The following is a 23,580-nucleotide window of genomic DNA, read 5'->3' as shown; positions in this document are numbered from 1 at the left end:
TTTCTCTTATTTCAAGTATAGAAGTGATGGATTTTTCAGAGACACCATCTTACTCCCTTACTCACTTTTTTATCTCCACCTCCCTTGCTGTTCATTCAGCTCAGTTTTGTTTCTCAGCTCTTTATTTAGTTTACCTGGTACTTGTATGTTTGTCTCTACTTTAAAATAAACAATCATTAAGAATTAAGACTGCTCAAGATTCTTGATTCCCAGAAGTACCCTGAGGATGAGAAAATAAACAGAGATCCAGCAGGCACTTAATTTCTCCTTTAATTAGTTCAGGCAGAGTCATGGGCTGAGGGCCTGTTCTATGTTCTATATTCTAAACTGCTGAGGAATCTATTTGAAGGAAAACAACATTCAAGCTATGATAGAAATCAGGAAGCACACATCTGGTGCTGGGAATGTTTGCTCTTGCAATATGCTTAACTCAAATGTTCAAAGCTGGGTTTGAAGTGGTGGCTAAGTGGTTGTATAAATATCTTTCATAGACTGTGAGCCGGGACATTGTGAGGTCATGGAAAATGTTGAAGAAGAACAATTCTTCCTTTGTTTCAGTTTCACAGACCAGTTGCAGTATGGAAGGAGTCCATCTTGCCCAGTGATTTTATGCAACAGCAATTCAGCTGGCCACAGTCACTCTCCTCACAGAGACTCCTTCTCTTCGGGGACTTATCTAATTCCCCTTTGAACACTACAATTAAGTTTATATCCATTAGTTCCAAAGGCGGTGGACTCCACACTGCTACCACTGGCTGTGTAAAGTGAAGTTCTTTATGTCGCTCTTGGGAATCCCCTCATACCCTGTCTCCCAGCTACTGACCTCGCTGCCAATGGTGCAGTTGCATCTCGGTCTATACCTAGGATGAATTTAAATGTCTATCAGGTTGCCTTGCGACCTCCTCTGTTCCCAAGAGAATAAGCCTACAGTCTCCACTTAATGGAAGTCACTTTAATAAATCTCCTCTGCACTCTCTGTGAAGCGTTAATATTCTTCCTGAAGTGTGTGCAGAGAAACGGGCATAATAATCCAGCAGTGGTGAATTAGTGATTTATACAGGATTGTCATGAGCTCCTTGCTCTTGTAATTTCTGACTCAGTTTTTAAAACCCAGGATCTCCATGTTTTTTTAAAATTACACCCTCAGCCTTCCCTTCTCACAGTAAGCATATATGACCAAATCTCACTGGTAAGAACTGTGCAGCTAAACTGGCCTCATGAGATTTTTCCCACCGTAATGTAACACTTCACAAGTTTCAGCATTAGACTTCAGTTGCTGCCTACACAACCATTCCTCGAGCTTTATTAGAATCCTCCTCATGGCTAAGTGTGCCCACGGGCTCTGTGTGTCATTAGACAGGAGTAACACGGGTTAAATAGGTTAATACAAGAATCTCTTAACAGTTTGGACAGCATCGGTGGAGAGAGAACATGTCCTTCAATGCAGAATGTTAACATTTCTTTTACCACAGATACTGTCAGACCTGCTGAGTGTTTTTCCAGTATTGTCTGTTTTGATTTCAGATTTCCAGCATCTGCAGTTATGTTAATTTTCAGGGTAAATGTGTTACAAGTTCGCCAGAACTTCTGGGAGAGGTGGGATGTCTGTAAATGTGTTACAAGTTAGCTAGAAACTAAGGAATGGTGGGTGGTTCAATGGGATGACTGTCCGCGCACTCCTAAACTGTGATATTTTTAGACTGTAACAATACCATTAATCACAAGCTTTGGAAGCATTGTGCCGACAAAGGCAAGGCCAGTCTTCATGATGTAGAAAATGCTTTCTCATCGTGATCCATTGTACACATTTTCAGTTCTATTTGCCTCATTAACCTCATTTGTGTTCATAAACTTTTCTATCTGACCCCCACCTCTCAAACCCCATTTGTGTCTACAAAACTTCTCATCTGACCCCCACCACTCCAACCCCATTTGTGTGCATAAACCTTCCCTTCCGGAACTCAAACCTTGCACATACTCAGTAATCAAGCATTGGAAAAAAAAGCACAGTTACTACCCTCTGGGTAAAAAGACCTTCCATCTGCACAACAATTTCTCTTTGTGGGGTATCTTTTGTGATTTAAAATGCCTCTAACAAATGTTCTCTCCACCTTGAAAGGCTAAGAATGCAAATATTGAAATAAGAGAAGAAAATATTGGAAATGCTCAGGGAGTTGGGCAGCATCTGTGGTGAGAGAAACAGGTAATGTTGCAGGTCAATGACATTTCAGCAGACCCTCTCCACCCTCTTCAGAATGACCCCCCCCCCCAGCACACAGCTCCACCCTCAGCAGAAGGTTGAATTTTTAAAGTTTTTATATGAAACCAGAGGAAATGTAAACATGAACTGAGTACCAGGCTGAGGAAATCTGATTGATAATTCAGATTTGATGGCTGAGCAGTTATGACGTTACCTGGCAAGTGTTTTTGGGCGTTGACTGCTGGCTTCTGAATGGCCCTTCGGTTTCGAACAGTTTCTCATGGGATGAGCTTTTGCTTCTTTTCCGCTGTCTGTACTTCCTGCCAGACGTATCAGGAAGATCTTCATCATCACTGCTGTCAAGGGTCCCTAAGTCTGGGGTCTGTGCGTTGTAGTTTAAGTCCAGCTGCCCCAAATAGTGGGGGCTGGGTGCCCTGTGGTCCCCCATCTGCGGTCCTCTTTCATCAACCATCACTTGGCCATCTGGGCCCCTCACAGATATCCGTATGGAACTCAAGGGGGATGGTTCGGAGTCTGAGCGCATGGTCTCCGTGTAATGGCCGGATAACGGCGATGTGACGGATTGCTGTTTCCCTTCAGCATACATCGAGTCGTTGTCCTGCTGGGAACCCATGAAGCAGGTCTCATCAGATAACTTTCCAGAGTGTGGCCTGAACTCTGTGAAGGCCGAACTCCAGCCAGTGTCATCATCATTGTCTTCATCTGTTCCCATCTCATCGTAGGCAGATACCACGTCTGTCTCTTGCTCCAGGGCGACAAACACTCGGCTTTTTGGCTTAGTCAGCAGCTGAGGGGGCGCAGAGGGTCTACAAGGCATCGCCATCCAGTTGCCGTCAGGACTGTGGAGCACAGCTGAAGAACCTGCAGCACAAGCACATCAAAATCAGAACATCAGTAGGCTGCAATACATACCGAAATGCACAGGAACAGGAGGCCATTCAGCCCTTCAGTTCTGGGGCATCTACTAGATCCCATCTTTCTTTGTTTCATATCCCTCAATACACATATAAAATGTCAAACAGGACGGCACGTGTACAGACTCTTTTGTCCACTATACATCAGACAGGACAGCACACGTACAAACTCTTTCATTCACTATACATCAGACAGGACAGCACACGCACAAACTCTTTCATTCACTATGATTCTGCCAGCCATGATGCCAAATTGAACTACGATTCTTCTCTGGGTACTTGTGTTTACTGTGGAGTGTTTGCAGAATCACTCTTGGTCAAAACTGAATCAGATTTATTAACCCTTTTACACAGGATCCATATCCTTATGTAAAAACCTCAAGCAACACTAACATATCTGCTTCCACCACCACCCATCAGAGCCTGTTCCAGGTTCCCACACTCTCTCTTTTGTTCCGCATATCTCCTTTAATCTTTCCCCCTTTTGTTTTAAATTAAAATTCACTAATATTTTTCATTTCTATCCTGCAGAAAGAAAGCTCTACTCTATCTATGTCTCTCAAAATGTTATAAACTTCTTTCAGGGCTCCTCTCAGTCTCGGATGCCCCAGAGAAAACACACAAAGTGTGTGCAGCTTCTCTTTGTTGCTAACACCAGGCAGCACCCTGGTGAACCTCTTCTGCATCCTGTCAGGTGACCAGAACTTCAAATGATTTGTACAGATGACATGTAAAACAAAGTCTTTCACAGTACCTCAGTAAATGTGACAATAATAACCAGTTTACCAATTTACCTCTCTGCAGGCTCAGCTTCTTTTGTGACATTGCATCCCTACAGCTAGAGCTAGGATGATGCCGTTTCCTCTCCCACTTTGCTCTCCAGCATACTTCTGGCAGCCACACAGACCAGCTGGAAAAGCAGGGAGTCAGCAAGGGGCAAAGTTGTAAAAAAACATTTGTTTGCAATGTTCAAATCAACTTCAAATTTCCAAAGATTGAGTTAATCACAGAATCATGGGTCCTTCAGCCTAACCCATCTGTGCCCTAATTTAAGGCAGAAGCAAGTTCTGAATCGTACAAATTTTTCAGAAAGGCTGAGTCATTTATTCAGTGGTTTTGGATTGGGACTGGGCATTTTAAGACTCAAAGGATAATGTTATGTTCTTCCTGACTCCCAATCTTACCTTCTCACCTCTGTACACTATACCGCTCTCACCCATCATCGATCCTGTCATCAGCAATCCATACCACTTACCACTCTATCTCAAACGAGTCCATGGCTCGTCATTAACCTTTCCTCCATTTGTCAAAATACTTCTTATTTGTATTCCCATTTCAAACATTGTGCACTCTTCCTCTTTTCCTAGTCTCCTTTCATTTATATTATCATTTCCTCATCACCCCGCCCCCCAAGTTTTCTCTGTTTCTGCTTTAAACCACTTCCAGTGTGAGTTTTGCAAATTAGTAATTCACAGCATGGGAAGACAGCGTGCTGCCCATCTGTTCCAGCCACAAAGGAGTTAAACCCAGTTCCCAGCCTGTGCCCTTCCAGTGCATTTGCTGGTAGAGTTTCAATGTGGCAAGCTATCTGCCTCCACTACTCGTTCAAGTCTATGACATGCAAAACAATTTTCACCATACCTCTTCCCATCAATTACCTTACATTATCTTACATTGATAGCCTCTAGTTATTAATCTCTCTGTTGGGTGAAGCATGTTCCTCACATCTTTTCTAAGAGGCTTTGGATAAATCAGAGAATAACTAAAGCATAAAGGTAAATCATTTGGCCCACTGATGATGTACCAGAGTGTTCATGCTGTGCCACGCCCCGATGTTCTCTCCATACCCTAAAAATTCTTGCCTGTCAGATACGTATTTCAATTCAATTCCAATGCTCCAAGTAAACCTTCATCCACTGCTGTGTGAGGGAAGTTATACCTCATGTAACCTATGGTTTCCTTGACAACCACCTTCATTCTATGGCCACTCACTCTTGGCCTTGCAGAGTCATGAAGTTGTACAGCACGTAAACAGGTACTGGGCCCAGGTGGCCCATTATGACCAAGATTTTCATCTAAGACAATCTCATTTAGCCATCACCCTCTAAACTTTTCGCAATCATGTTCCAGTCCAAGTACCTTTTGAATATTATTAATATACCTGCCCCGTCACTTCCCACTGGCAGCTCAATACATATACCAACTACCCATTGGGTGGAAAAAGTAGCTCCTCAAGTTCCTATTGAATATTTCTCCTCTCACCTAAAACCTATGTACTAGAGCTCTTAATTCTCCAGATTTTTTTTCCCTGTGAAAAAGATCATGTGCATTCACCCCCTATTTATGCTACTTGTGATTTTATGCTTGTCTGCTTGGTTACCCTTCAGTTTCTTATGCTCCAGTGAATGAAGTCCTAAAATGCTCAACCTTTCTCCATAACCTTATGCAAAATAATGGGAACAGTTTCTCTTTGTCTGCGCTCTCCATGACCATAAATCTAACATAAGCCCTCACAAATTCCTCTGTTCCTAGCAGAACAGCCCCAAATTCTCCATTCCTTCAACAGAACTAAAGCCTCTGTAATCTTCTTGACATTTTTCCGTAAGTGCAGCACTCATAACTGGATGTAATACTGTGACTGACCCGGTATAAAATTTTATCACTGCTTCTTACACCCTTAAATGTTGTGTGGTTTTAAACAGCTCTTTCCTAACATTCCTGACCTCTCTATACTCTTTTTTAGCATTAGACCCTCCACTTTTGGTTCCCCCTTCTCATCCTTTGCATCAAAGTGTAACACTTCACACTTCTCTGCATTAAACTTCAAATGCCATCTATTTGCACATTTCACCAGCCTGTCTATAATCTTCTTGAAGTCAATTACTACCTTTCTAAAAGTTCACGATGTTTATGCTATCAGTGAATTTTAGAATCATGCCTTGTACGTATAATCTTTCATTAACAGAGGCCAAGAAGAACGATGGCTTTTGGGAAAAGCACAGTACTCTTCTCTCTGGTCTAAAATCACATTCCTACTACTGCCCTCTGCTTTCTGGTACTCAGCTAGGTTCCTGTCAAAGGTACTACAGTCCCCGTGTTTCCTCAGTTTTCAATCTTCATGACAGATACATAATATGACATCAAGTACTCATTGGAAGTTCACATATATCACCTCAACCATGCTTCTCCCATTAATGTTCTAAGCTACTTCATCAAAAAATACCAATATAAGTTTAAGAAATCTCTTTGTCTAATCATTCCAGGTGATTGTAAATTCTGCCCAGATTACTGATTCAAGAAATTGCTCCATACATTGAATTTTAAAAGTTTGATCTGTCATTATTAGGTTCACGTCTTGATGAAAGTCCACCTTTGGTACTCACACTAAATTTCATGGCAGCTTCCCTTACTCCGGAGAAAGTAACCCAAGCTGTTGAAGTTTAAAGCTGCAGAAGTTCCATGACTTTGGACATGTATGCAATTTTGACTTTCCCAGTCATATCTTTAGTGGAAGCACCAAATGAACATACAGTAGCACTGTATAATGCTGTTTACACAAAATTTACACCAGCATTTTGCTTAGGCTATTTGAGAGACCTCTCAGGAAAATGCTACCCCATTGTCGGACCAGCAGATCCATAACTTCGCCATTTAATATTGTCATAAGGTATCAGGTAGGATTACTAATAGTATTTTCTTGAAGGTTCCTGTATGCCTTTGCTTTTGTTCCGTGTCTAGTATTGTTAATACTGAAACTCTTATATATGTAATGACCCGGTTCAATTTTTTACTGTTCTGCTGTATGTATTTCATTTAGCAATTCTGTAAGAGCAGTCTGTTCTCTTTTCAGCTTGTTTGGGTTATTGTTGAAGATGAGGGATGATGAGGAATATCTGCCATCCAGTTATGATGGCAGTGCTGAGAGGAGGTGTCTCTGTTGAGGGACACTAATGTTGGGCTTGAGGCTTTTGTTCGCGGGGAGATGAAGAGAGTGATGCAGGGGAGAACTGGTTGTAGGATACGACCCGGTGGGAGACCCATTTGTTCAAGGTGGATTGCCAGCAACGCTCGGAAGGTGGTGTGACCAAGACCCAGTGCATGAGTGACAGGGAAGTTCAAAATGACTCCAACTTGTGCACATTGGACTGTTTAATTAAAATTGGCCCTTTTCTTTTTATTTTTCTTTACTAACCCTTTAGTTAAGTTAAGATTTATAAATATAATTCCTTTAATCATATGCAGTGTACTGTCTGTTATTTCGAGGCCCTAATTTGTAACAGGGTAGTAAATTACACAGCATCCACACAAACCGGGGTTTTGGGATGGGAGAGCTGTCTCAATCTCACAGGTTCGGCGGGACCGGTGAGTGACTTTCCTAGACTTGCACAGCCAAGGAAACCACGGGGTTTCATATATTTTTCTCTGTGACTACTGAAGCCCCATCCATTGGGGATGTGTATCTGGTAACATTCCATCATCAACATTTTGGAACTGGCAACTTGTAACAGCCTGTCACTGGCCTGGTACCTGCATTATCCAGCAGCTCCATGCTTTTCCATGTTGGCAGTGAGTAGGGGCGGATATCCGTACTTTGAGAGGGTTGGAGCTGTCCCTGGCCCCACGTGGCCTCTGCAGGTTTAAGGCTGGCTTCAGCACTCTCCTTGGGTGGGATATCTGCATTAGTCAGTGAGGAGTCAGAGTGAGACCTCTGGAAAGGAAAAAACATACAGCAGTTTAAGTGTGAAAATATACCTTCAATTGTTCTGTGTTAACCCTATGATTGATTTAGTTAATTGAGAACTTGGGGTTCGGGAAACATCACCCCAGCCAGAGGGATCTCCATCTTCCCTGCAACTTCAAATTGCCATTTTTCATCTCACTTTCCCAGTCCTAATGATGGTTCTGAACTATTGAGTCTGTTTTTCCCATCTACGATGTAGCCTCAGTCGCTGACCACTTCTAGTGGTTTCTGTTTTTATGTCTGAGCAGTCGATTCAGCCCAATAGGTCATGGCACACCCCCTCCCACCAAGAGCAGTTTCTACATGAAGTACTGCCTCGGGAAGGCTACACTGGCCATCAGCGATCCCTACCATCTAGGCCAAGTTGCCTTCTCACAGCTACCGTCAAGCAAGAGTCATAGAAGCCAGAAGTCCCACACCATCAGTTCAAGCACAGCTACAACCATTCCATTCCTGAAGCAACATGCACAATCCAAATCACTACTTTCCTGTAACACTTTGTCCACTTTAATCACTCTGCATTAAAATAGACTTATGCGATTCTTTGTGCTAATTGTATTCTTTCTTGTAGAAATTGTGCACAATTTATACTTTCTTGTGAATGCTGTTGATATGATGCTTCATGCAGGTGAGGCTGCCGTGAGTACTTTCTTCACTGCGTGTACTTGTGCAGATGACAATGGACTCAAATATGATTTCAGATTTCCGGCATCTGCATTATCTTTTTGATTTTCATGTTATAGTTGTGAAATGAACTAACACATTGGAGCCTTAAGATGCATCAGGACAATTTTGTTCTTTATTGTCACTAAGCCCAAATTCTGGAACTCCCAACAGCTCTGGGGGATGAGGGGCAAGTCCATCACAAGAAGTGCAGTGGTTCAAAAAGGTGGCTCACTATTACCATAGTGACAAAGTCATAGAGACATACAGCACAGAAACAGGCTCTTCAGCCCATCTAATCCATGCTGAAATCATTTCAACTGCCAAGTCCCTTCGACCTACACCCGGACCATAGTCAACCACTTCCCTGCCATCCATATACCTATCCAAACTTCTCTTATATGCTGAAATCAAGCTTGCATGCATCACTTGTGTTGGCAGCTCATTCCACACCCTCACGACCCTCTGAATGAAGAAGTTTCCCTTCATGTTCCCCTTAAGCATTTCACCTTTAACCAATAACCTTAGTGGAAAAAGACTGCTTGCATTTACCCTATCTATATCCCTCATAATTTTGTATACCTCTATCAAATCTCCTCTCAATCTTCCAGGTTTCAAGGAATAAAGTCATAACCTATTCAATCTTTCATTATAACTTAGGTGCTCCAGTCCCAGCAACATCCTTGCAAATTTTCGCTGCATGCTTTCAACTTTATTTACATCTTTCCTGTGGGTAGGTGACCATAACAGCACACAATACTCCAAATTAGTCCTCACCAATGTCTTATACAATTTCATCATAACATTCCAACTCCTGTACTCAATACTTGGATTTATGAAGGTTTTTTCAATATTTTTATTAATATCAAAATCTCAAACATTACAAAAAATTGATATAAAGCTTTTGGGATTACATTGTTAATAATTAGTATACATTGATATAAACACAGTTAATACACAGGTATTAACCTCCCAAAATCTTACAGAGTACAAATATAGAAAAAAATACAAGAATATCCTGGAAAAAGCAACAAAAAAAAAGCTCCAATAAGAAAAAAGAACCCCAACCTAAATCAAACTAATCAACTAACCTAAAAAAAAGAAAAAGAAGAAATGGGCTATTATATTACATCAGATAAAACCATTAACTCTGCTCCTCTCTCCATATATTTGAAAGTAGCAGAATAGATTTGGAGAGGGTCAAACTACATCATATGAAAGTATTGAATAAATGGCCTCCAAGTCTCTTTGAATTTAATAGAAGAATCATAAATGACACTTCTAATTTTTTCTAAATTTAAACATGACATAGTTTGAGAGAACCATTGAAATGTAACAGGAGGATTAATCTCTTTCCAATTTAAAAGTATGGATCTTCTAGCCATTAATGTAATGAATGCAATCATCTGACAAGATGAAGAGGTCAAATGAGTTTGTTCCATCATTGGTAAACCAAAAATTGCAGTAATAGGGTGAGGTTGTAAATCAATATCCAAAACAGTTGAAATAATATCAAAGATATCTTTCCAATATTTCTTCAACAGAGGAGATGATCAAAACATATGAGTTAAGGAAGCTATCTCAGAATAACATGTCACATATAGGATTTATATGAGAGTAATAACGAGCTAATTTATCCTTGGATATATGAGTCCTGTGTACTACTTTAAACTGTATCAATGCATGTTTAGCACGTATAGAGGAGGAGTTAACTAATTGAAATGTTTTTCCCATTTCTCTGTAGGTAACACAAGGTTAAGTTCCTTTTCCGAATCGATTTTAATTTTATTAGATACATCTGGATTAATTTTCATAATCATATTACAAATAATTGCTATTTAACCTTTTTGAGAGGGATTTAAATCTAAAATTTTTTCCATAATATCCACTGGATATAGATTCGGAAGGGTATTAAGAACAGTATTTAAAAAGTTTCTAATCTGTAAATATCTAAAGAAATGGGATCTAGGTAAATCATATTTATTAGATAATTGTTCAAAAGACATGAAACAATTATCTAAAAATAGATCACAAAATCATATTATACCTTTTGCTTTCCAGACCAAATAGGCTTGGTCCGTAATAGAGGGTTGAAAAAAAAATTAGATATAATAGGGCTTACTAAAACAAATTGATTCAACCCCAAAAATTTTTGAAATTGAAACCATATTCGAAGAGTATATTTAACTATTGGGTTATTCATTTGTTTATTCAATTTTGAAAGAGCAAAGGGAAGCGAGGTCCCTAAAATAGAACCCAATGAAAACCCTTATAACGGATTTACATTCAAGATTTACCCAATGTGGACTAGAAATTGTATACAAGTTCCATGTCCAAAATTTTAAATATCGAATATTAATTGCCCAATAGTAAAATCTAAAGTTAGGCAATGCCAAACCACCCTCCTTTTTGGGCTTCTGTAAGTATCTTTTACCTAATCTAGGATTTTTATTCTGTGATTCCTTGTAATTTTGACCCCTAAATAAGTAAAGCAATCAGTAACCAATCTAAGTCGTAAACATTCATGACTTGGAACCTGCATGTTTAACGGAAAAAGTTCACTCTTATCAAGCAACACACATCAAAGTTGCTGGTGAACGCAGCAGGCCAGGCAGCATCTCTAGGAAGAGGTGCAGTCGACGTTTCAGGCCGAGACCCTTCGTCAGGACTAACTGAAGGAAGAGTTAGTAAGAGATTTGAAAGTTGGAGGGGGAGGGGGAGATCCAAAATGATAGGAGAAGACAGGAGGGGGAGAGATAGAGCCAAGAGCTGGACAGGTGATTGGCAAAAGGGATACGAGAAGATCATGGGACAGGAGGTTCGGGAAGAAAGACAAGGGGGGGGGCCCAGAGGATGGGCAAGGGGTATATTCAGAGGGACAGAGGGAGAAAATGGAGAGTGAGAGAAAGAATGTGTGTATAAAAATAATCCCCCTCCTGTCTTCTATCATTTTGGATCTCCCCCTCCCCCTCCAACTTTCAAATCCCTTACTCACTCTTCCTTCAGTTAGTCCTGACGAAGGGTCTCGGCCTGAAACGTCGACTGCACCTCTTCCTACAGATGCTGCCTGGCCTGCTGCGTTCACCAGCAACTTTGATGTGTGTTGCTTGAATTTCCAGCATCTGCAGAATTCCTGTTGTTTGTTGTTCACTCTTATTAAGGTTCAGTTTGTAACCAAAAAATTTACTAAACTGAGCCAACAAGGAGAGAACTGCAGGAATGGATTTCTCTGCATTAGAAATATATAATAATAAATCGCCTGCATATAATGATAACTTATGTATCTCATTCCCACAAGTAATATCAAAAATATTTGGTGAATCTCGAATAGCAATTGCTAAGGGTTCAAGAGCAATTTCAAAAAATAATGGGCTAGGAGGACAACCCTGCCTAGTACCATGAAATAATTGAAAAAAGGGAGATCTTTGGTTATTAGTAAAAACCGAAGCTACAGTGGTATGATATTATTCAATTTAATCCAAGAAATAAATATCGGACTGAAATTAAACTTCTCAAGCGTATTGAATAAATATGGCCATTCAACCCTGTCAATAGCTTTCTCAGCATCCAATGAAATGACACATTCTGGAGTCTTAAGTGAAGGAGTACAAACAATATTCATTAATCTCCTAATATTAAAGGATGAATTGTAGCGGTGTGCTACACACAGCGCTAGAATAACCACACAGAGTCGGTGAGTTGGAGTTGGAATGAAAGAGACTTATTCAAACTTCGCAGCCTGCTTTAAAGCCTTCCCGTTCCCGCCCTCCCTGGGCGGGACTGCTGTGGGGAATGCATATTCCCAGACCCTTTCCGCGCGCGGGATTTTCCCCCTGCTGGCGAAGATGGCCTGGCGCCCTTTTTGTGGCTGGCCCTCTGCCTGCGCGCGCTGTTGTGAGCCGGTTCGTGTGTGCTAGAAAGTGGGTCGCCACATAACCCCCCGCTCCAGAACCGGCGATATCTCCCCCAATGTCCACAGTCTGGATCGGCCTCTGTTTGGGAGGTCTGCCCCTGCGCCGCAGTGCCTGAGCCTGGACCGGCTGCACCAAGTCCACATGGGCCGGTTTGAGTCGGTCCACCATGAAAACCTCCTCTCTCCCCTCAATGTCCAGAATGAACATGAACCCGTTGTTCCTGATCACCTTAAACGGCCCCTCATCGGTGTCCGCCCCGTCGTACAAAAAGAAACTTACAGTTCTGCAGGTCTTTGGGTATGCAGGTCGGGCTCTGTCCGTGCTGTGAAGTGGGCATGGGGGCCAGGTTACCGAGCCTCTCCCGTAGTCTGTCCAGGACTGCTGCGGGTTCTTCCTCTTGCCCTCTTGGGGCTGGTATGAACTCTCCTGGGACGACCAGGGGTGCGCTGTACACCAACTCGGCCGACAAGGTGTGTAGATCCTCCTTGGGCACCGTGCGGATTCCGAGCAGGACCCAGGGAAGTTCGTCCACCCAATTAGGCCCCTCCAGGCAGGCCATGAGAGCCGACTTCAGGTGACGGTGGAAACGCTCCACTAGTCCACTCGACTGTGGGTGGTAGGCAGTTGTGTGGTGTAGCTGTGATCCTAACAGGCTGGTCATAGCCGACCACAGGCTGGAGGTGAACTGGGCGCCCCTGTCGGAGGTAATGTGGGCCGGTACCCCGAAGCGGGCTACCCAGGTCGCAATCAGTGCTCGGGCGCAGGATCAGTGCTCGGGCGCAGGATTCGGAGGTGGTGTCGGTGAGCGGGACCGCCTCTGGCCATCTCGTGAAGCGGTCTATCGTAGTTAGGAGGTACTGCGCTCCTCGTGACACTGGCAGGGGCCCCACGATATCCACATGAATGTGGTCGAACCTCCGGCGGGTGGGTTCGAACCGCTGCGGTGGAGCCTTGGTGTGCCGCTGCACCTTGGCCGTTTGGCACTGCATACATGTTTTGGCCCATTCACTGACCTGTTTACGAAGTCCATGCCACATGAACCTGTTGGCGACCAGCCGGATGGTTGTTCTGATGGAGGGCTGTGCTAAGTTGTGAATGGATTTGAAAACCTGCCGGTGCCAGGCTGCTGGGACGACGGGGCGGGGTTGGCCGGTAGCTACGTCACATAGTAGGGTCCTCTCACATGGGCCTATGGGGAGGTCTTGAAGCTGCAAACCGGAGACTGCAGTCCTGTAACTGGGGATCTCAGCGTCTGCCTGCTGTGCCTCTGCCAGTGCTGCATAGTCCACCCCCGGGACAGGGCCTGTATAGTCGGTCTGGATAGTGCGTCCGCCACAACGTTGTCCTTTCCAGAGACATGCCGGATGTCCGTCGTGTGCTCGGAGATGTAGGACAGATGTCGCTGCTGGTGGGACGACCAGGGGTCGGACACCTTAGTGAACGCAAAGGTAAGCGGTTTGTGGTCAGTGAACGCGGTGAAGGGCCTACCTTCTAAGAAGTACCTGAAATGTCGGATTGCCAGGTATAGTGCCAATAGCTCCCGGTTGAAAGCACTGTATTTGAGTTCAGGTGGTCGTAGGTGCTTGCTGAAGAACGCCAGGGGTTGCCAGCGACCCTCGATGAGTTCTTCCAGCACTCCACTGACTGCTGTGTTGGATGTGTCCACCATGAGGGCAGTAGGAACGTCCGTTCTGGGGTGCACTAGCATCGCGGCGTTTGCCAAAGTTTCTTTGGTTTTAACGAAAGCGGCTGCGGCCTCTTCGTCCCAGGTAATGTCCTTGCCCTTATCCGACATTAGAGCGAACAGGGGTCGCATGGTTTGGGCTGCTGAGGGGAGGAAACGGTGGTAGAAATTCACCATACCCACGAATTCCTGCAGGCCTTTGATTGTGTTGGGTCGGGGGAAGTGGCGGACCGCGTCTACCTTGGCGGGCGGAGGGGTTGCCCCGTCTTTAGTAATCCTGTGGCCCAGGAAGTTGATGGTGTTGAGTCCGAACTGGCATTTGGCTGGGTTGATTGTAAGGCCGAATTCACTCAGGCGGGAGTAGAGCTGGCGGAGGTGGGACAGATGCTCCTGCCGACTACTGCTGGCTATGAGGATGTCGTCCAAATAGATGAATGCAAAGTCCAGGTCACGTCCCACCGCGTCCATTAGCCGCTGGAAAGTCTGTGTGGCATTCTTTAGACCAAACGGCATTCGGAGGAATTCCAAAAGTCCGAACGGGGTGATGAGTGCTGTTTTGGGGATGTGTCCGGATGTACCGGGATCTGATGGTATCCCCGGACGAGGTCTACCTTGGAAAAGATTCCTGCGCCGTGTAGGTTTGCTGCGAAGTCTTGAATGTGCGCCACAGGGTAGCGGTCTGGCGTTGTAGCCTCGTTCAGTCTGCGGCAGTCACCGCATGGTCTCCAGCCCCCCGTTGCCTTGAGCACCATGTGCAGGGGGGAGACCCATGGGCTGTCGGACCGTCGTATGATCCCCAATTCTTCCATCTTCTTGAACTCCTCCTTCGCCAGTCGGAGCTTATCCAGGGGAAGCCTTCGAGCACGGGCGTGGAGGGGTGGTCCCTGGGTCGGGATGTGGTGCTGTACTCCGTGTCTGGGCATGGCTGCCGTGAACTGCGGGGTCAGTACTGATGGGAAATCCGCCAGGACCCTGGTGAATTCATCGTTGGACAGCGTGATGGAGTCCAGGTGTGCGGCTGGCAACTTTCCTTCACCCAGGGAGAACATTTGAAAAGTCTTGGTGTGGACTAGTCGCTTCCCTTGCAGGTCGACCAGCAGGCTGTGGGCTCGCAGAAAATCTGCCCCCAGGAGTGGTTGGGCCACGGCAGCCAGTGTGAAGTCCCACGTGAACCGGCTGGAGCTGAACTGTAGCCGCACCGTGCGGGTGCCGTAGGTTCGTATTGTGCTGCCATTTGCGGCCCTCAGGGTAGGTCCGGGTTCTCTGTTGCAGGTGTCGTAACTCGTTGGAGGTAAAACGCTGATCTCCGCTCTGGTGTCGACCAAAAAGCGGCGTCCCGACTGCTTGTCCCAGACGTACAGGAGGCTGTCCTGATGGCCAGCCGCTGTAGCGATCGGCGGTGGCTGGGCCTTGGCGTTTCCCGGGAATTTGCAGGGTTGTCTACAGCGGCGGGCCTTTGTGCCCCACCGCTGGTGGTAGAAGCACCATTGTTCGTTGGGCTCTGCTGCCGGGCCTGGTCTGGTCTGTTGTTGGGCATGTGGCTTGCTGATCTGTGCGACGGATGCCCCTACCTCCTTCTTGGCATTCCACAGCACGTCTGCTCGGGCCGCCACCTCCCAGGGGTCGCTGAAATCTGTGTCGGACAGCAGCAGGCGTATGACCTCGGGCAGTTGCTCTAGGAACGCCTGCTCAAACATGTGGCAGGGTTTGTGTCCTTCAGCCAGGGCCAGCATTTCGTTCATTAATGCCAACGGCGGCCTGTCTTCCAAACCATCCAGGTGCAATAAGCGGTGTGCTCATTCGTGCCGTGAGAGTCCGAAAGTCCTTATGAGCAGGGCTTTGAATGCTGTGTATTTGTTGTTCTCCGGGGGCGACTGTATAAACTCCTCAACTTGTGCAGCAGTCTCTTGGTCGAGGGAGCTCAGCACGTAGTAGTAGCGAGTGGACTCCGAGGTTATCTGCCGAATGTGGAATTGTGCTTCTGCTTGTTCCAACCACAGACGGGGTGTCAGCGGCCAAAAGCGTGGCAGTTGTAACAAAACTGCGTGAACAGATGAGGTGTCAGTCATCTCTGGCCCAAATATCGTTTGGGTCGTCGGGGTCACCAAATGTAGCGGTGCGCTACACACAGCGCTAGAATAACCACACGGAGTCGGTGAGTTGGAGTTGGGATGAAAGAGATTTATTCAAACTTCGCGGCCCGCTTTAAAGCCTTCCCGTTCCCGCCCTCCCTGGGCAGGACTGCTGTGGGGAATGCATATTCCCAGACCCTTTCCGCGCGCGGGATTTTCCCCCTGCTGGTGAAGATGGCCTGTCGCCCTTTTTGGGGCCAGCCCTCTGCCTGCACACGCTGTTGTGAGCCGGTTCGTGTGTGCCAGAAAGTGGGTCGCCACAGAATAACGATTTTTAATAAATCCAGTTTGATTCACAGAGATAATTTGAGGCAGAACCTTCTCTAACCTAGATGCTAATATTTTAGAGAAAATCTTAGAATCTACATTCAATAAGGATATCAGTCTATATGATGCACATTCAGTAGGATCCATATTTTTTTTAAAAAATTAGAGAAATAGAAGCTCCATAAAATGATTGTGGTAACTTACTTATTCTAATCGAATCTTTAAAAACTCTACACAACCAAGGAGAAAGAATAGAAGAAAAAGACTTTAAAAATTCAGCTGTATACCCATCTGGACCAGGTGTTTTGCCAGAATTCATTGAGGAAATAACACCCTTTATTTCTTCATCCGTAATAGGTGTTTCTAACTTTAATCGGTCCAAATAATAGATTTCTGTTAATTACTGGTTTACTTTTTAACAAAAAAGTTGTTATGGTTAATGTTTATGCTCCAAATGTGGATTATCCTGAATTTTTTAAGCAATTATTTACCTCTTTTTCTAATTTAATTGATTACATGTTGATAATGGGTGGTGATTTTAATTGTTTAAATCCTTCGATGGATAGATCTATATCTAGGCAGGCATTACCGAATAAGTCGGCTACTCTTATCAGTTCTTTTCTGATTGATTCTGGAATTTCAGAAATCTGGAGATTTCTACACCCTAAGGATAAAGCGTTTTCGTTTTTTTTTCTCACATGTACATCGTATGTATTCTAGAATTGACTACTTTTTATTGACTCTCATTTAATTCCATCTGTGGTTGACTGTAACTATGACATTATTGCTATTTCTGATCATGCACCATTGACACTTTCTATCAAGTTCATGGATACATCTCCTAACACTAGACGATGGCATTTTAATTCCAATTTGCTTCAAGATTCGGATCTTGTTAAATTTATCAAGGAACAGATTGATTTCTTCTTTTCAACTAATGCTACGGCAGAAATTTCCAGCGGGGTATTATGGGACACTTCTAAAGCATACATCCGTGGACAGATTATCTCCTATTCTGCTGGATTGAAAAAACATATTAAGAATGAAATACTTGTGTTAATTGACAAGATTCTTAATGCATGCATTACTAAATGACAATAAAAAAGGAATGCGTGTCCTCATAATCTAATCTAAATCTAATCTAAAAGATTAAAGAACTTGATAAGAAATATGCCACTGCTCCTAGTGAGGAGTTTATAAACAGAGAGTTGAACTTCAAATGGAATATAGTTTACTGTTAACATCTTCAGTTGAAACTCAGTTAATGAAAACAAGAAGCGAGTTTTGCATACATAGTGATAAATCTGGTAAATTATTAGCTAATCAATTAAAAACTGCTTTGGTTAAATGTCAAATTATCAAGATTCGTAAACATGATGGCACTTTGACAGTTGATCACGATGAGAGAAACAAATCTTTTCAGGAATTCTATATCTCTCTATATCAGTCAGAATTTCCTCAGGATCCCAACAAAAAGCATGACTTCTTAAGGAAATTGAACTTTTCGAAATTAATACCCGAAGACTGATTTATGAAGGTCAATGTGCCAAAAGTTTTCTTTACTATCTTGTACCTTGTACCCTATCTACCTGTATCACCATTTTCAATGAATTGTGAACCTGTCTTCTCAGATCTCTCTGTTCTACTGCACCGCTCAGTGCTCTACTGCTCACAATGTAAGACCTACCCTGGTCGGTCCTGCCGAAGTGTACCACCTTGCAACTATCTGCATCAAATTCCATCTGCCACTTTTCAGCACATTTTTCCAGCTGCTCCAGATCTAGATTTTTCCAAAGCTCCGATAGTCTTCCTCGCTGCCCACTACACCTCAGTCTTGGTGTCATCCACAAATTTGCTGATCCAGTTAACCACATTATTATTGAGATCACTGATATAGATGAGAAACAATAATGGACCCAGCACCAATCCCTATAACACTCCACTAGTCACAGGCCTCTAGTCAGAGAGGCAACCATCTACTACCATTCCCTAGCTTCTCCCATAAAGTCAATGTCTACTCCAATTTATTACTTCATCTTGAATGCCAAGTGACTGAACCTCTTGACCAATCTCTTGTCTGGGATCTTGTCAAGTGCCTTGCTAAAGTCCGTGTAGACAACATCCACTGTCTTTCCTTCATCAACTTTCCTGGTAACTTCCTTGAAAAACTCTATAAGATTGGTTACACATGACCTACCACACACAAAGCCTTGTTGACCATCCTTAATCAGTCCACGTCCATTCAAATATTTATATATCTGGGCCCTTTAAATACCTTCCAATAATTTTCCCACGACTGATGTCAGACCTATAATTTCCTAGTTTATTTTTAGAGCCTTTCTTAAACAGCAGAACAACATTGGCCATCCTCCAATCCTCTGGTACCTCAGCTGTCACTATGGATGATTGAAGTATCTCTGCTAGGGCCTCTGCAATTTCTGCACTTTTCTCCTGCAGGGTCCAAGGGAATGCCTTGTCAGGCCCTGGGGATTTATCCACTGTTATTTGCCTTAAGACAGCAAACACCTCTTCTTCTATAATCTCTACAGTGTCCATGACCTTGCTTCTGCTTTGCCTCGCTTCGACAGGCTCTGTGTCTGTCTCCTGAGTAAACACAGGTGTAAAAAATCCATTTCAGTTCTCCTCCAACTCTTCGGGGTTCACATATAGATTATCATTCTGAACTTCCAGAAGACAAATTTTGTCCCTTTCAATCCTTACGGTCTATCTATCGATTCCCTTATGATTCACATTCACTATGTCTGCTAGGGTCTCCTCGCCCCTTCTTTTATCCCTCCTGATTTCTTTCTTAAGTGTTCTCTTGCATTTCTTATACTCCATAAGTATCTCAGTTGTACCAACCTGCCTACACCTGCAATGCAACTCTTTTCTCTTCTTCACCAAGGCCTCTATCTCTCAAAGAAAACGAGGTTCCCTAAACATGTTTTCTTTACCTGTTATTCTGACAGGTTTTCATTCTCTAAATTTCACATTTGAAGGCCTCCCACTTACCAAGTACACTTTGCCAGAAAACAACCTGTTCCAATCTAGACATGCCAGATCATTTCTGATACCATAAAAAATGGCCTTTCTCCAATTTAGAATCTCAACCCAAGGATCAGACCTATCAGTTTCCATGTTTTCTTTGAAACTGATGGCATTACGATCATCAGATGCAAAGTGTTTTACTGCACTAACTTCTATTGCCCGCCCTGTCTCATTCCCTAATAGGAGATCAAATATTGCACTTCCTAATTGGGATATCTATTTACTGATTAAGGAAACATTCCTCAAACAAGAGAAAAGCTGCAAATGCTGGAAATCTGAGCAATACACACAAAATGCTGGAGGAACTCGGCAGGCCAGGCAGCATTTATGGAAAAAGTACAGTTGATGTTTCTATCCTGCTGAAGGGTTTCGGTCTGAAACATTGACTGTACTTTTTTCCATAGATGCTGCCTGGCCTGCTGAGTTCCTCCAGTGTTTTGTGTGTGTTGCAAGGAAACATTCCTGAGCACATTTGACAAACTCTATTCCATCTTGTTCTTTTACAGTCTGGGAGTCCAGTCAATTTGTGAAAAGTTAAAATCACCTACTATAATAACGTCATGTTTCTTGCAATACTTCTTGCATTGAAATATATGCAGCTCAGCACATCAGTCCCACCATGATTACCTTTTGATTCTTGACTTCGTCTGAGGTGTCTCCAAAACCTTCGCATTACCTGTTCTGGCACTCTGTTTCCTAGCCCGCTGCAACTTTAGTTTAACCCCGCTCCCCACCATGCAGCACCAGCAAACCTTCCTGTTAGGGTATTAGTCCCCATCCAGTTCAGGTACAAACCATCTCTTCTGTACAGGTCCCACCTTTCCTGGAAGAGAGCTCAACGATCCAAAAATCTGGGGGCTGTAGCTATCTGTTAAATTGTATAATCTTCCTATTTCTGGCGTCAGTAGCACATGGCATGGGTAATAATCCTGAGATCATGACCCTGGCGGTCTTGTCCTTTAACTTAGCATCTAACTCCTGAATTTACCTATGTCACTGGTACCTACATAGACCATAACCACTGACTGCTCACCCTCCTGCTTAAAAATGCTGCAGACTCGATCCAAGGTGTCCCAGATCCTGGCATCCAAGAATGTGGCCATAAGAAATAGGAGCAGAATTAGGCCATTTGGCCCATCAAGATGACACTGCCATTTTATTTTGGCTGACCCATATTTCCTCTCAGCACCAGTCCCACCCCCCCCCAATATCTCTACATGCCCTGACCAATTAAGAATCTATCAACGTCTGCCTTAAATACACACAAAGACTTGACCTTCACAGCTGCCTGTGGCAACAAATTCCACAGATTCACAACTCACTGGCTAAAGAAATTCTTCCTCATCTCCGTTTTAAAAGGGCATCCCTCTATTCTGAGGTTCTGTCCTCTGATCTAAGACTCACCCACCATTGGAAACATCTTCTCCACATCCACTCTGTCAAGGCCTTTCACCATTCGATAGGTCTCAATGAGGTCACCTCTCATCATTCTGAATTCTAATGAAAACAGGCCCAGAGCTATCAGATGTTCTTTGGATGACAAATCATTCAATCCTGGAATCATTTTTGTGAACCTCCTTTGGACCCTCTCCAGTTTCAGCACATCCTTTCAAAGATAAGGGACCTAAAACTGCTCATAATACTCCAAGTGAGGCCTCACCAGTGCTTTATAAAGTCTCATCATTATATCCTTGCTTTTATATTCTAGTCCTCTTGAAATGAATGCTAACATCACATTTGCCTTTCTCACCACAGACTTAACCTACAAATTAACCTTTAGGGAATCCTGCACAAGGAATGCCAAGTCTCTTTGCATCTCATTTTTTTAAATTTTCTCTCCAATTTGGAAATAACCCAACCCTTCATTTCTTCTGGCAAAGTGCATGACCATACACTTCCTGACACTGTATTCCAACTGCCACTTTTTTGCCAATTCTCATAATCTGGCTGTCTCCTTCTGTTGCCTTTCTACTTCCTGGAATGTACCTGCCCCTTCATCTATCTTCATATCATCTGAAAACTTTGCAACAAAGTCAGCAATTCCATCATCCAATCATTGACACATAACGTTGAAAGAAGTGGTCCCAACACAGACCCACTAGTCACAACAGCCAACCAGGAAAGGCTGCCTTGATTCCCACTCTTTGCCTCCTGCCAATCAGCCACTGCTTTATCTATGCTAGAACCTATCCTATAAAACCATGGACTTGTAGCTTGTTAACCAGCCTTATGTATTGGCACCTTGTTAAAGACCTTCTGAAAATCCAAGTACACAACATCAACTGATTCTCCTTTGTCTGTCCTGCTTGTTATTTATTCAAAGATTTTAAAAAGGATTGTCAGGAAAGATTTTGCCTTGAGGAAATCATGCTGACTACGGCCTATTTTATCATGTGCTTCCAAGTACCCTGAGATCTCATCCTTAATGACCAACTTCAATATCTTCCCACCCACTGATGTTAGCCTATAATTTCTTTTCATCTGCCTCCTTCCCTCCTTGGAGTGACATTTGCAACTTTCCAGTTTTCCGGAACCATTCCAGAATCTGGTGATTCTAGAAAGATCATATCTAGTGCCTCTACGATCTCTTCAGCCTCCCTTTCAAAATGGCGCAGTGTTCACCATTTGATCCAGGCAACTTATCTAACTTCAGACATTTCAGCTTCCCAAGAACCTTCTCCCTAGGAATGGTAACTTCACACACTTCATGACTCTGATACCTAGAACTTCTGCCATACTGCTAGTGTCTTCCACTGTGAAGACTGATGCAAAATACTTATTCAGTTTGTCTGCCATTTCCTTGTCCCTATTACTATCTGTCCAGCATCATTTTCCAACAGTCCAATATCCACTCTCGCCTCTCTTTTACACTTTATGTATCTGAAGAAATTTTTGGTATCCTTTTTAATATTGTTGATTAGCTTACTTTCGTATTCCATCTTTACCTTCCCAATGACTTTTTAGGTTGCCATCTGTTTGTTTTTAAAAGCTTCCCAATCCTCGAACTTCCTACTAATCTTTGCTCTATCATATGCCCTCTTTTTGGCTTTTATGTTGGCTTTGACTTCTCTTGTCAGCCACAGTTGTGTCATCTTGCCTTTAGAATAGTTCTTCCTCTTTGGAATGCATATTTGCTGGGCCTTTCTAATTGCTTCCAAAAAATCCAACCATTTTGCTGTTCTGCTGTCATTCCTGCCAGTGTTGTTTTCCAATAAATTTTGGCCAGCTTCTCCCTCATGCCTCTGTAATTTCCTTTACTCCACTGTAAAATTGATATATCTGATTTTAGCTTCTTCTCAAATTTCACGCTAAATTCAATCATATTATGATCATTTACTCCGAAGGGTTCTTTTACCTTAAAGTCTCTAATCAAATTCTGGTTCAGTGCACAACACCCAATCCAGAGCTGCTCTAAAAAGGCACCTCATAGGCATCCTATAAATTCCTCCTCTTGGAATCCAGCACCAACCTGATCTTACCCAATCTCCCTGCAGATTGAAATCCCCATGACTATTGTAACAATGCCTTTTGGCATGTATCTTCTATCTCCCATTGTAATTTGAAGACCACATCCTTACTACTGTTTGGGGGTCTGTATACAACTCCCATTAGGTTCTTTTTACCTTTGTAGTTACTTAGCTCTATCCACAATGGTTCAACACCTTCCGATCCTTGGACATTAAACTCCCAGCTATAATCTTCTTTCAGCTGTGATTCAGTGATGCTCACCTGCTACAAGTTCATCCATATACTGTGCACATTCAAATATAACACCTTCAGTCCTTCAGTATTCACACTTATTGATTTTGTCCACCTTTTACATTGCAACTCTTCCTGTTGACTGCAATTTTGCCCTTTTGTCAGCTTCTCATTGCTAGGAGTCTCTGGTTGTAAACCAACTACTTCATCTTCAGCACTATCACTCCAGTTCCCATCCCCCTGCCAAATTAGTTTAAGCCCTCCTGAGCAACCCCAGTCAACCTATCTGCAAGGATA

The 23,580-nt window shown here is 43.4% G+C and overlaps 1 protein-coding gene across 2 annotated transcripts in view; it reads right to left on the bottom strand.

Annotated features, from left to right (window-relative positions):
* The window catches only part of myripb (myosin VIIA and Rab interacting protein b), a 505,729-nt gene that overhangs the window by 104,623 nt on the left and 377,526 nt on the right, over positions 1 to 23,580 (bottom strand). For both annotated transcript variants that reach the window (XM_063069391.1, XM_063069392.1), the window contains exons 9-10: positions 7,663 to 7,843; positions 2,415 to 3,082 (exon numbers count right to left, since the gene is read on the bottom strand). In XM_063069391.1, coding sequence (XP_062925461.1) covers positions 2,415 to 3,082; positions 7,663 to 7,843 — 849 coding nt within the window. The remainder of the gene's footprint in view (positions 1 to 2,414; positions 3,083 to 7,662; positions 7,844 to 23,580) is intronic.

The sequence above is a fragment of the Mobula hypostoma genome, chromosome 17 (assembly GCF_963921235.1).
Source record: "Mobula hypostoma chromosome 17, sMobHyp1.1, whole genome shotgun sequence".
NCBI lineage: Eukaryota > Metazoa > Chordata > Chondrichthyes > Myliobatiformes > Myliobatidae > Mobula > Mobula hypostoma.
This window is presented reverse-complemented; position numbering and strand designations above follow the sequence as displayed.